At 35.8% G+C, this 15215-nt stretch overlaps 1 protein-coding gene across 3 annotated transcripts in view; it reads left to right on the top strand.

Annotated features, from left to right (window-relative positions):
• Window positions 1-15215, top strand: part of CDH6 (cadherin 6) — a 129282-nt gene that overhangs the window by 100039 nt on the left and 14028 nt on the right. For all 3 annotated transcript variants that reach the window (XM_043600689.1, XM_043600698.1, XM_043600708.1), the window contains exons 4-8: window positions 1121-1240; window positions 3226-3393; window positions 5493-5680; window positions 7776-8029; window positions 13478-13614. In XM_043600689.1, coding sequence (XP_043456624.1) covers window positions 1121-1240; window positions 3226-3393; window positions 5493-5680; window positions 7776-8029; window positions 13478-13614 — 867 coding nt within the window. The remainder of the gene's footprint in view (window positions 1-1120; window positions 1241-3225; window positions 3394-5492; window positions 5681-7775; window positions 8030-13477; window positions 13615-15215) is intronic.

Raw genomic sequence — 15215 nt, 5'->3', positions numbered from 1 at the left:
AATATTAGGTTATTCGGTGACTGCAGTCCTTAAAACAAGAATGCTGATCTAAAACATCATTGCCTTCTCTGTGCAAGTAATTATAATAATTTTTTTGGAGTTACAGGTTCCAGATGTGAATTTTCTAGTATTCTAATAATTCTTTAATCCAACACTACCTCTTTTAAGTTTCAAGATCTTTCAAACTCTTAGAATTATCAGATAGATTTATCATTTAGGATGCTTTTATTGAACAGAAAACCCAACTCAAACTAGTTTAAACAAATAAAAGTATTTAGTGACTTAAGTCATACTTAGGTCAAAAATAAAATGGGCTTTTGAGATGGTTTGATTTGGGTTCAATTATTTCTCTGAAATTTTCTGTCATATTCAGCGTTGTCCTCAGGCTGGCATCTCTGAGGTCACAAAATAGCTGCTGCATTGACAGGCCCTACATCAGCACATTACAGTCCAGGAGAAAGAGCACTCATGACACAGAATTCCCAAGAAAATCTCAAGTGGCCTCATGATTGGACAACCCCGAAACTAATCACTGTAGATAAAGCAATGCAAGATGCTGATTGACTTAGGTCTGGATAACTTCAAAGAATGACTATAGCAAGAGTCCAATCAAATCTCATCTTTGGACATTAGTTGAAATTGGTTCCACCCAAGGTCATGGTTATCCCATGCTTCTCTTTAACCTAACCCTTACAACATTTATAAATGTTGATCACACTCTTTCAGAATGAGAAGCCAAAGGCTTTTAAAGAAATTTTTAATGTTTATTTATATTGGAGAGAGAGAGAAAGAAACTGAGTGCAAGCAGAGGAGGGGCAGAGAGAGAGGGAGACAGAACCTGAAGCAGACTCCAAGCTGTCAGCACAGAGCCTGATGTGGGGATTTGAACTCACCAGCGGTGAGATCCTGACCTGAACCAGTCGGACGCCTAACCCACTGAACCACCCAGGCGTCCCGATAAATCCAAGGCTTTTTAACCCTAGGAGCATCCTGAAATTCTCAACTCCTTTGTCAAGATACTTTTGTACAGAAGTAAGATCACGCTTTCTCTATCTGTGTGTGCATCAAGGATCTACATGGGTCCTTGATTTATTTTCAATTCATGTTTCTGTCATTACAGGCACATTTGTTGTCCAAGTCACCGCAACTGATGCTGATGATCCAACTTATGGCAACAGTGCTAAAGTTGTGTATAGTATCCTACAGGGGCAGCCCTATTTTTCAGTTGAATCAGAAACAGGTTAGAATTCCTTTTTGATCTTCTTTTTACAATCCATAATTTTAATTGATTTAATGAAAACAATTTATTAAAAAAACAATCAGTGTAATTGAATATTCTTAGATTCATCTGCCAAATTTTACCAGCAATGTATTTGTAAACATGATATCCAGATCATTTTAATTCAGAAATCTGACAATGGATGTTTCACCATTTTACTTATATAGGGTAAATTCAGAAAACTTATACAATGTCAGTTTTTTCTTCCAGTTTGGAGTGAACCTAAAAACGAATACCTCCTGATAGCCATTAGGGCTATTTACAAATATTCCAATTCTTCTTTTACTAGTTATTTGGCATCTCTCTACCCTGCTCTAAAGGTAGATATAGCCATGAGATTTGTTTGGGCCGGTATATGTGGCAATGATTCAAGTCACTTCCAAGCCGAACTTTTGGACCTGGTGCACAATCCACATTCCTTTCCTCCTGCCACAGTGATCATGGATGGAAACAAATGTTGGCCTTGGTCTCCAGCCTGGATGTCTGTTACTATCAGCAGAGCTTCTTGCTGGCCTCCTCAGAGCATGAGCAAAAAATTAACGTTAGCTGTGTTAGGACAGTAAGATTTTATTATGACATTGTCTAGCTCGTGCTGATAGCATCCTAAAAAACAAAGTGGATTCCTTAATGGAATTCTTTTTTTAACACCTCATTTTTCTGCATTTTATCCACAAAGTAGCATACTATCTTCTGATGAATTGTTTCTTAGGAAATATTGTCTGTGCTGTACGGTAAATTCTACACATATTTTTGCTATCATAATAGGAGTTGAATTCCTTTTCTACATTTCCCAAGCATCCATTATTGTTAGTAGAAATCAAAACTTTTCTAGGTTACCACATCCAGTTGGAAATTGATGTGTTAAGAGGTGCAACGAACTTGGAAAGAATCCCAAGGAGAAAGAAAATGTTGAGTTGAAAAACAATGAGGGTGAAAAATTAGAAATATTCAATGTAAAGGACAAAGGCTAAGGTGATCTCCTCTATTTAAATAGAGAAGTCCTGTTATTGGAGAACAGACACAGCTGCACTTTCACTGAAGCCAGGACTATAGGAATAAAACTGACCTGTTGTCTGAGGTGTTCGTGTTAGAAATAAAAGAAAAAAAAAGATATTTTCAGCTTCATTAGTTGTTAAGCACTGGAATGTGCTACGAGAGAAGGCTATAAAGCCTTTAAAGCCTTGAAAGCCTTTAAAGCCTATAAAGATTTTTGAAAGAATGTTGTTAATTTAAGCATAAAGCCTACACAGAGATTAGGCAAACTTTTAGAAGTTCTTTCAACTACTTATTTTATAACTACTGAACAACAGAGATAAAATTAACCTAACATAAGAATGAATGTTGGTCGCTGCTGGGACCAGTTGAACTAATGCTCACATCAGCTTTAGGAAAACTTAAGTTCTCTAGGATCATACAGGATGATAATTATGGGAGAACTGAGCTGTGTTTTCTTCAGACCATAGTTTGTGGCTTAGAAAATCCTCTGAACGTTCATTATGGAGGTATATTTGATGAGCAATTAGCTGATTCAGTAAAGTAAAGCTCAAGAGTCAGTTCAAGGAAATGACTTCCTTAGCAATTTCCTCATAGTACACTTAAATGTCTTTTATCAAGCAGCTATGGTAGTATAACACTGTACCACATGCCAAGTTATATTTTGCTACATTATCTTATAACACATGATATTTATACTACCTACAATCTATACTATTACAGATTTGACTTGTACTTATCCTTGTATCATAGGTGTTTTTAAAATATATCTATCTCCCCTATGTGGTTATAATTTCCTTCAGTATAAAGGCTATCTATAATCATCTTTATGTCACCTATTACATCCGTATAGTGTTTGAGTATTGTGGATGACATCTACGTTTGCATAAATAAATGATTTGATAAAGTATTTTTAATACATCCCTTTCCATTTCTGAATTTCGCATCCATAGGTATCATCAAGACAGCTTTGCTCAACATGGATCGAGAAAACAGAGAGCAGTACCAAGTGGTGATTCAAGCCAAGGATATGGGTGGCCAGATGGGGGGATTATCTGGGACCACCACGGTGAACATCACGCTAACTGATGTCAACGACAACCCTCCCCGGTTTCCCCAGAGTAGGAACATTTGATTGAATGAATTTCTTCCGTGCACTTTTATAAAACTCTAACTTTAAGAATGATATTTATTTTCCATTGTTATTAATTATCAATATTAATGAACTTAGGAATAACCATACTTTTAGTAGTTGAATGATTTATAATCTGGTGATAGTTGTAAAGGTAACACCATTGTTTTATTTTTCCTTATTAAAAAGACTACCACAGACATAAATTTGCTTGCGCAGAACATATGTATACAAGCATGCTCCTATTTGTAAGAAAAAAATTGACTTTATGTTTTGTGAATTTAATCAGTCATTTAATTTCTTTTAAATCCCCACAAAGCTTTATAAGGGAGGATTTATCATTTAACTGTTTCTAAAAATACAACTGGGGAAATAACCATGTACTTAATCCATTTGTAATCATAAATAGTTTTCTATATTACGGTTAATTGAGATACCAAAAAAATCATCACTATAATCATTAACTCTCATGGCTAGATAGGAAAAAAAGAAGGAAAAACAACATTCTTAAATGCCTACTTTGTATCAAGCAATATACTAGAGCCCTTCATACAAAGCTCTTGAAAGAGGGTACTGGTTTTAATGTAATTTTTCTTCCAAGAACAAAATTCTTTTCTGACCATGATCTAAGAAAACTACCTAAATCCTGTCTTCCAGGAGAAAATAGCTGCCCACCATTAAAAAGAAAGCCCACCTTACCCAATCATGGCGTATCTTTCCCAATGCTGGTCACCTCACATGGGCTTCTTTTATAATAGAGATACACATGGATCAACCAGAACTGTTACATTTTCTTTAATTTTTTTCAAGTATTTACTCATAGCTAAATGAAAAAAAAAAAAAAACTAATTTCTGATGTAACGGGTAGAAGATAGGTTTTACTGGCCCTAAATTTTTTTCCCACAGACGCCTGAAATGACAATATCAGAATTAGCAATACTTCGCCCCAAAACCTCCTTTTCAATATGGGAATTCCCTGGGGAAGGATAACAAAAGGATTCATCAGCACTTAAATACCACAGGGACCCTACCTCACTTTGCTCTCTCCGTGGATACTTTGGGATCATTACTGAATACTATACCAAAGCACAGGAGAGAAGAATAGCTCTGGAGGAAAAACTTGGCTTGTTTATCATTTTGCCAAGGATGAGCCCAACACTTAATGGGCTATGATTGAATATGACTGAATGACTATATTTTGGTGATATTTAGTGATATTTAGTCATAGTCTGTTTTTTTCCAAAATAATTTGCACAGATGGTTGGCAAAATGTAATGGGTGAGAGTAAAATGAGTTTTGTTCTGACACTTTTTTTGTCGTTATTGTCCTAAGTACATGCTAGTCTGGCGGATCTAAATTGAAAGCCACATGCAGTCTCCTTAAACTAATTTTGCAACATGAGGACATCGGGAAAGTGTACATTTATGAAATATAGGTTTTAAATCAACAACACAAATACAAGAATGGGAGAAACCTATGCACAGAAAAAGTACTGTAATGAAATTTAAAAGAAAGATTACTTAAAGAAACTATTAGGAGCTTTCTCTCTCAATGTGTCCATCTGTATCCCTAACCGCAGCCAGACCAGCTCCATGTATGGGTGAGAGTGTCTACTTGGATACATTCTCCAGATCGCTGTCATTTATTTTCACTTTCAGTTATTATTAGCAAAGACACAAAGAACCCTTTTAAGAAATACCTCGTAATTGGCTTAAAGTCATAGTTCAGGTTAAACTCTTTTCCGTTCTTTCTGCTAGATTAGTTAACAGGGGCTTGAAACCTTCTGCACCCTTCTCTAGCAGCTTGGTCTTTCTCGCCATCATACCATGAACCTGGAGACCTATTTACAGGACAAGAAAAGTGTTCTCCATTTGCAAAGAGACGGGTCATGACAGAAGAAATATTCTTAGCAATCATGAAAGTAAGGATGTAAGGAGAATAGAGCGCCATTAATTATTGCAAGGAAAGTACAAACCTGCCTGCATCCCTAGTAATGTCTGAAAGAACTGTTAGAAAATGGGGTTTGTCTTTATTGTGATAGAGTATCCTTCATCTGTGTTTGACTTATATCTGTCTGGTGATTAATAGGTACATACCAGTTTAAAACCCCTGAATCTTCTCCACCGGGTACACCGATTGGCAGGATCAAAGCCAGCGACGCTGACATGGGAGAAAACGCCGAAATTGAGTACAGCATTACAGAGGGAGAAGGGTTGGACATGTTCGATGTCGTCACCGACCAAGAAACTCAGGAAGGAGTTATTACTGTCAAAAAGGTAATGCCATTTGTTAAATACCATACAAACGAGCACATTCACTTCTCTCTAGTCCTCGAGTAACCGAGACAATTATATCTCACATGAACATTCCTCTAGATTCTTGTTTTACTAATTATTTTTTTTAATGCCAAGTCTAATGGTTGGCTTTTAGAGGTCCTCAATAATCTGATTCATTCATTCATTTCATGCTTTTAATAAATTTTTATTAAGAACCTCCTAATAAGTAAATAAATGATAGAAATAAATGGTGTACATTAAAGTACATAAAGTAAATATAGTCAATGAATAATAGACAGTGTTAGGCACTCTTCAAGATGTGGGAGGTGCAATGGTACATTCAACAGAATGGTGTCCGCTCTCACGGAACTGCCAATCTAAGGGAGAAAAGACACAAGGAAGCAAATAAACAAAACAAATGTGTAACTAAATTCTGATACATGCTTTGAAGGAAAAGAGTAATGCAAGCAGTGATAAAGGTAGCCTGAATTAAAGACAGGATATAAAAAGACCACAGAAATAAATTAAATAACACAAATCTCCCATGAGCTGTTTAGCTACTTTTTGGAACACGATAATAAATTTTTTATATTTCTGAATTCCAATTTTTGTCCTATGTACTTATTCACTATTTACCCCCCCCCCAATTGTCTAGCATCACAGAGCAGTACACAGAAGTGTGGCAAAAATTTTAAACCAATAAATTGTGTGCTTCAAAGCTAAAAATTGTTATTTTTGGTGAGTTTTTTTAATAACTGCATTTTTATCATGTATGATATAACATTTGCTCTCTCCTTTAGCATACTTGGTGGTAAAAATAAGCACAGGTAGATGTAAATAACAAGAAAATCCTTTCCTCTTAAGCTTTGAGTTACATGTCTTAATACCTGGAAACACAATAAAACATGTTTAAGCGACATCCAGACCAATGTTTTATACTATAATATAATTAGGAAGCCCATTAGTGTGCATTAACCTTTTTAATTTTCTTAGTGCCTTATCAGATTCAAACTGAAATTTTGCCTAGCCGACTAAATCACTTTCACTAATGTCTTGATTAATTGTGTTTCTAGTGAGCCTTGTCATATCATCATCTAAAACTAAAAGTCAGCAATAAGCATTTGGGTTCACTATGTCTCCAGAAGCAGAGGTACTTTTTCTAAAGACCTCTGACAACAATGATCATTACTTTCGTTGGCAAGTAATTAGCCCAATGCCCTTATCAGGATATCACTTGGAATATTTTATCAACTCATGCACATGCAAAAAAAAAAAAACCATATTAAATCTATTTTATCTGAATGAGGAAGAGGAAGTCATGATGCAAACTTGTGGTTCTCAATTCTGGCTGCACATTAGAATCACTGGGGGAGGTATTTAAAAGTATAGATTCCCACCCCCACCTCAGATATTTTGGTTTAATGATCCAGGGTGGGGTCCAGATACTGGCAAATTTTTTTTTAAAAAAGTTGTTTTTTTTTTAAGTTTTTTTTAATGTTTATTCATTTTTTAGAGACAGAGAGAGACAGAGTGTGAGAGGGGTGGAGGGGAAGAGATAGAGGGAGACACAGACTCCGAAGCAGGCTCCAGACTCTGAGGTGTCAGCACAGAGCCTGACATGGGGCTCAAACTCAAGAACCGCGAGATCATGACCTGAGCCGAAGTTGGAAGCCTAACCGACTGAGCCACCCAGGTGCCCCAATACCAGCAAATTTTAAACACTCATTAAGTATTCAATCAAAGTCAGATTTGCCAATTTGCCCCTAACATGGCTCCCTCTAGTCAAATACAAGAATTTTCTTTACACTGGGTCCTTTTTTATACAAGACTCCTGCTTCCAGGTTCTCTTCCCTGTCCGTTATACCTTGCACCCTTGCACCCACTTTCAAGGCAATAGTGGGCATGGTTTCAGCCCACAATTTTCATCAGGATGGTGTGGCATCTCATGCCTTTGCCCAATATCACACTGTGTGGTGATGTCTCTAAGCAATATAACCACATCCACTACCCATGATTTGCACTAAAAATGCCTTATGTCTCATCTTTCTGTGTCTTGGCTGCTTTAAATATGTCTCTTCTCCCCACCCACCCCAAGGTCTTGGACTTTGAAAAGAAGAAAGTGTACACCCTCAAAGTGGAAGCCTCCAATCCTCATGTTGAACCCCGCTTTCTCTACCTGGGTCCATTCAAAGATGCAGCTACGGTCAGAATCATGGTGGAAGATGTGGATGAGCCTCCTGTCTTCAGCAAACTGGCCTACATCCTACAAATAAGAGAAGATGCTCAGATAAACACAACCATAGGCTCAGTCACAGCCCAAGATCCTGATGCTGCCAGGAATCCTGTCAAGTAAGCACACTTCTGAGACATGTCTTTTGCATAAACTTCAGTCGATTGCTATTCAAGTATCACCTGCAAGTTAGAAAATTAATGCTTTCTTCCAATTAGATATTTGTATCTTCCTGAAAAATGACTCTAAACAGCATCTTTACTCTCCTTGCTCAACAATTGTTTTATCAGCAGCATAAGCCTAAAAAAAAAACCCACAAAATTTGGGGGGGAAACACAAAATGATCTATAGGAGCTTACTGCTTACATGAAAATGGTATAAGGTAATAGAACAGAATGGCCTGGAATTTTTCTTGAAGGTCTTAGATTTGTCAAACAGTGGCATGGAGAGAGCATTGTGATTTTTAATAAACAAGACACCAGGCCAATAGTCTGTTTTTCAAGTGTGGAAGAATCTATCCTGTAACACTTAGAGGCAGAATTACGCTCCATTTGGACGCGTAATTTTTTTCATTTTCAGACATGGATAAAAATAAGAATCATTTCATGATATATGTCTGCGAAATCCTGGGGAAATTAATAGAGCTGAATCCTAATTTATACTATGTAAGCAAGCTCTATTTTCCCTATACATTCCTAATACCTTAGCTGTAAATCATGCTGCAAGAAAACCTCATTGCTCTTTGAAATCACAGATGCTTCAGTATTCTAGAATTTTATCATGAAGGCACTGGAGTCAACAACTTCCAGGCTTTAGTCAGTAGCTTACTTGACTAGATGAGAAAACTGCTAAATCAGAATATCATTGTGTAAATTATCCCCTGTAAAAAAAAAAAAAAAAAGTAAGTAGACTAGAGGAACTCTTGCCAGTGAGCCCACAGATATATTCTGATCGGGGTACCTGCCTTATGCCAGGCATGTTCTAGGCTTTAGAGATACAACAGAGAACAACATCAAGTCTTAATCTCGCTAAGCTTACATTTTAATTGGGGAAGACAGAAATAGGCAAACAACAAACATGTAATATTTCAAGTGAAATACATTGTAAGCAGTAAAATAAGGCAGAGTATGGAAACAAAGAGTATCTGGGGTACTATTTTAGATAGCATGGTCAGGCTTGCCCTTGGTAGGAAATCATTTGAGTAAAGATTTGATTGAAATGAAAGGATGAACCATGGTGAATCTGGGAGGAGAATGTCCAAAGAAGAGGGGGAAATGAGGGTAAGGTCTGATACCAGAGCTTGCTTGGCATGAAGAGGAGTAGCAAGGAAGCTTACAAAGCTAGAAGAAAGTGAGCAAGGTGGGGAGTGGTTGGGAAGGTCTGAGGCAACAGGAGGTTTGGTAGGTGGTAAGTGTGGCAGGTCCTAGGGACATCTGAAGGTATTGGTAAAGACTGAGTTCTATTCTGATTGAGGTAGGAAACCACTGCAAAGCTTTGAATAGGAGTATTACCTAATCTAAACCTAATTTTTAAAGAGGATCACACTGACTGCTGCATGAAAAATATTACTGCAGATAAAAGATTTTGAGGTTCTAAAGCATTTTCTAACTTTTCAACCATGAGCCCTTTGTTCAAATGAAACCTGATAGCAAGTCCCACATCTAAAACACAAAAATGCACTGACTTACTTTCAGGGAGTAGTTTTAAATCATTGGGAAAATAGACTCTGTTGTTTTGTGATCCTACTGGAATATCTATAGACTCCTTGAATTGGACTATGGTCAACCCAAAGTAGCCACATGTAAGCTCCATGGATCAAATGTTCTATATACATTTCATATTATTAATAAGGAAAATGAAGGATGGTCTTTGCTTGTATAACACAGATAATTTTAAGTACTTTCACAACTATTCTGTCACTTGGAGTTTGTCCTAACTGTGTAAGGAAAAAAATCTCAGCAAGTCAATGTCAAGACTAATTTAAAAGTGTTAATGCTGGAAGTTTATATAAATATGAGCTTTGTTACCTCTTTGATCATTCAACATGTTTTTAATTGAAAGAGATAATGTCTCCTGGGAATTTAGGCTGCATTTTTATGTCTATTTCACTTTTTATAATGAATACCATTTTAACTCACTGCATTATTTTATGTTTTATTAAAGGAAGTAGCTAGCTTGTCAGACTGGGTTGGCTGTCAGCTAATTTTAAAGTTTTCTATGCCAGCTTTTTCTTGGTACATATGGATTTCATATATAGATATAGATTTAAGGATAAAAATACCAATAAGGATAAAGTAAGGATATATTGGTATATAAATGCATATTCCAATAAGTCCTTTTATAGGATAAAATTGATTCTTATATTGGGAAAGTATATCCACACATAGTTTTTGGTTATCCAAGATGTAAATATTGAACAACTAGGTGCTAGACAATGTTAAGTACACAATTAATACTAGAGATCTCCTCCCCCAAACATTGATTTATCATTATGCAGATACAAGTTTTTAATTATTTAATTACATAAAATAATTTTCTTCCAATAACTGTATCAGAAATGCCCCTTGACTTCCATGAAAGGGTATTATAAAATGTCACTCTGAATAGATACTATGAAAAATCTACCTGCAAACATACTTCCTTTCCTGACCTAAAATCTCCCTGACTTGAGAGGATACATTAGAAGACAAATTATTGAATCACAGAATATAATAAATTTGGGGGGGAGAGCTACCTAGCAAAATAATCTGCTATAATCATGTCAAGATTGATTACCTTGTTTCTTATCTGTTATGACTACAATTAATATGACTGGACAGTAAATATACTAGATATGAATTGAAATTACTTTGGAAAAAAAAAACAACAAACAAATAAGGTTCATGTGCAAACATCATTCCTAAATAATGTAGAAATCTGAGGTTTCCTATTACTTTTTAAATCTCCCAATTAAGGGGGAAACTCATATACAGTTTTGGTATTTAAATAGTTACTTTCTCTTTGGTATTTAAATAGTTACTGCCTCCAACTAACAATTCTTCACCCTGTACCCTTTATTTCAAAGACTTGACTGGAAAATATTGCTTGTAAAACTTAAAAGTATAGCAGGAAGAAAACAAATAACAAGAAAAGATTACTGCTGTATATAATTGTAAGAGCTTGTAAGGACAATAAGCAGTGCATCTTAAGCTCAATTTTTTCATGAAGGAAAAAACATAGGCAAAAAATGTAGGCAATGATTAAAGTTCTTAAAGAGTCTATGAATACTGAAATTTCCTTTTTGGGAAATTAATTATGTGCTATAAATATTTGTCATTCTCAAATTAAAAATGAAGGCAGTTGATCAAGTTCAATGCTGTTGCCTAAATTCTTAATAAACATTGATTCATGACACAAATTGCAAAAATAAGAGCTGTTTCATCTGTAAGAGATGAACACTTAATAATAAAATATTAGGTTTATATAAACTAACATTAAAATTCTGAGGTGGCCTGAGATACAGATATAGAGATAGAGATAGAGATAGAGATATAGAAAGGTATATAGCTTTTTTGAACTTCATTAATTCTCTTTAATATCAGGTTTAAATAGCCTACAATAATCAAATATCTACTTTATTTAGACCCCTAATAGATGACAAAAATATATTTTATTAAGATAATTCACCAGTTCTATATTAAAGCAAAATAATCAATTGAAATAGAAACTACAAGTTAGTAACAAGAGTTTATTTTTCTTGGAGCATTCATAATAATTCTACATGTGTATGAGTAGCTAGGTCATTTACTTAATTGTATTTCTACTGAGCCAACATTCAGAATCTAGCTGAAATGGGCAATTCTTTCCCCTAATGACCTTAACATATAAACTCTCTTCTGAGTTTTCTCTTTAATATCCCATACATAAAACAGAGTACATACATATTTCCCCATATATAGCTATTCCCAAAACTAGTAATAAATTTATAAAGAAGATAACATTTCTCAAAATTTACTAGTCTTCCGTCAATTTCAGTGTTGAGAAAACTCTGTCCTTTAATTTCTTTTTTTTTTAATTTTTTTTTTCAACGTTTATTTATTTTTGGGACAGAGAGAGACAGAGCATGAACGGGGAGGGGCAGAGGGAGACACAGAATCGGAAACAGGCTCCAGGCTCTGAGCCATCAGCCCAGAGCCTGACGCGGGGCTCCAACTCCCGGACCGCGAGATCGTGACCTGGCTGAAGTCGGACGCTTAACCGACTGCGCCACCCAGGCGCCCTGTCCTTTAATTTCTAAGATACCTCTTGGTTTTCATTGAATTCTCTTAACTCCTTAAATAGTTATCAAGTTCTTACTCGGCTCTGGGACTGTTCTGGGCACTGTTCTGGGCACTGTGAGTCTTCATTCTCCCATCATCTTTTTTTTTTTTATGTTTATTTATTTTTGAGAGAGAGAGACAGAGCATGAGTGGGGAAGGGGGAGAGAGGGAGGAAGACACAGAATCCAAAGCAGGCTCCAGGCTCTGAGCTGTCAGCACAGAGCCGGATGCGGGGCTCGAACCCACAAACTGTGAGATCATGACCTGAACTGAAGTCAGACGCATAACCGACTGAGCCACCCGAGTGCCCCCTTCCATCATCTTTTAAGTGATTCTGTCCTTAATATTTTTCTCCCTTCACTGGACCTTCTCTTCCTAGACAATTGAACAGGAAGTCTAAGTTGTCAATCTAGCTCTTTTGCTTCCCAAACTTTCCTTGGGCATCTCAGCTTCAATATCAAAACTGGAACTTATGATCTTCCCCAAATCCTGTTCTTCTCTTGTACCAGCTGGGACAGCACCAGCCAACCATTCTCCTCAATTCAACCAGCAATCTTTATTAAACATGATTTGGATTAAAATCGACTGGTATATTCACATTGTTCTTAGGACAAATCCCAAATCCTTGCCGTGGCCAGCCCATTCTTCTGCAGTCCAGCCTCTGATTCTCTCCCCAATTTCATCTTTCTCCCTTTCCTACCTCACTAACTGCAGCCACACTAGCCATTTTTTGCTTCTTTCAACATAATGATTTTAAAATAAAATGGATAATAGAAAACTAGACAAATAGCCCTACTTATGTACATGAACACACACATATACATTAAAGTTCTAAGATTAGAGTTAAAATGTATTAATATACAAACTAGATACAAATTACATATAAAGAAACTTCATTGTTGATTTTCAAACTCATGCAACTTGTCTAATGGGTTTACATTAGGATCTCAATTGTAAAGAATTAATTTTCCAGAATGTTTTACTTAATATTAAGTTATAGATATTCAGATATGTGCTACAAGGTAGAAAAAATTCATGTAACAGACATTCTTGGAATAGTTGCAGGGTGTGAGAATAACAAATACAACAAGGACCTTTCTAGCATTGTATGGGGACAGATGGTACACTTGTGGTGAGCACAGCATAACATATAGACTTGCCAAATCATTATGTTGTATACCTGAAACTAATGTAACAGTGTGTGTCAACTATCATTCGATAAAAAGAAAAGAAAAGAAAACCATTCTAAATTCTGCTCCTCATTTTTAGGTATTCTGTTGATCGACACACAGATATGGACAGAATATTCAACATTGATTCTGGAAATGGTTCAATTTTTACGTCGAAACTTCTTGACCGAGAAACATTGCTGTGGCACAACATTACAGTAATAGCAACAGAGATCAGTAAGTCTAACCTCACAGAGCAACTGTCCCCAATTGATGGAGTGAGTGTCCCAGCAAGGGCTGGTGAAGCAACGCTGAAATTAGTCACCATGTACTGATATCCTATTCGATACCTATTGAGGGAAAGAGCCCTGTAATGATTTGTAGTGATGTTTCTTCTAGGCATGTGCTCATTCATTCACAAATGCAGAGGCAACTGTGGATGTTATGTAGTTCAGAAATAATAACATGAGAATGTACCTCTCAGATGAGGTTGAATTGGTACATATGGGATTCAATTCCAAAAAGCTTTATAAATCAGAACACTACAGAAGCAGCTGAAAAAATGAACTCATGGTTAGGATTGGTGGGGAGGAGAATCAAGTATATTAAAAACTGTAGGCATTACTTAGAAATATCTCAGATATCTATCTCCTGGCTTTCTACAGAATTTCTATTTCAAAATCATTACAGAAGTAAGAGATATAAATTTTAGCTTTTCCATTGTACACCAAAGTGAGCAATCCAAACCACCAAGTAATCAATAAAATATTTAGAGTGAATTTTATGGAAGTCACCATGAAATTAAAGGCAAAGAAAAATAATGCCAAATGAATGCTTCAAATAAAATGATTATACACAGTGAAAATTGTGTAATGTAAACACAATGTGTAGGCCTAAGTACATGAAGGAAAAAGTATTTTTAAAATAACATTTAAATGTTTAAAAATAGGCTTCTAAATTATAGCTCATTTTTTAGTTTTTGTTTTTGATTTTAAAAGTTCAAACATTTTTAGCTCAGTTGGGTATCTAGTGTGAAATATTCCATGTCTAGTGGTATATTACAGTAGTTTTCTTTGTCAACGTAACTCATGAGATTTGAAATGGCTGAAGGATATTGAATAGAATAATAAATAACCAATATGGGCAAAATGAAGCATTGCCTTGTGATAATGTTAAGAACTCTTAATTAAAAATTTGTTAGGTAGGAATACGCTCTTCAGAATTTATGTGGAGGGACTAATGCAGATACCAATGGCAGAGCATACTTAAAGCTTTAAAATTACAAAATTATTTTTTGCACTGAAAAGGACCACTTTTTATAACATCATGAAATTTTATTTTTTACTGACGTAGTCATTTCATGCATATTTTAAGCTTTGTGCCTAATTTTTTTTTAAGATTTAATGTTTCTGTGATATATTTGAAAGTACTTACTAGTGATAAAGACCTTTTAAGACTTCATCTTTGGCAATTCTAACTTTGGAAGACTAATGTGGGAAACATTTTAGATGCAAAGGAACTTAAGAATCTTATTGTCTAAACTTCTTAACTATCTTTGATGCAACAGAAGCCCAGAGCTTATGTGAAACCAGCCCACTCCCATTCCAGGGCCTTGGCATTTACTGTTCCCTCCCTCTGGAGAGCTGGAAATATTCATGTAGCTTAATTCTTTTTATTTGTGTCTCTGTACAAATGGCATCTCATGAGATGAGACTGAGTGGTTATCCCATGCAAAGTATCACCTCCATCTCTCTCCAATCCCTTTCCCTGTTTAATTTCTCCATAGCATGTACCATTTCACAGTTTGTCTGCCCCCATTAGAATAAAACTTAGCATGC

Source organism: Prionailurus bengalensis, chromosome A1 (assembly GCF_016509475.1).
Source record: "Prionailurus bengalensis isolate Pbe53 chromosome A1, Fcat_Pben_1.1_paternal_pri, whole genome shotgun sequence".
NCBI lineage: Eukaryota > Metazoa > Chordata > Mammalia > Carnivora > Felidae > Prionailurus > Prionailurus bengalensis.
This window is presented reverse-complemented; position numbering and strand designations above follow the sequence as displayed.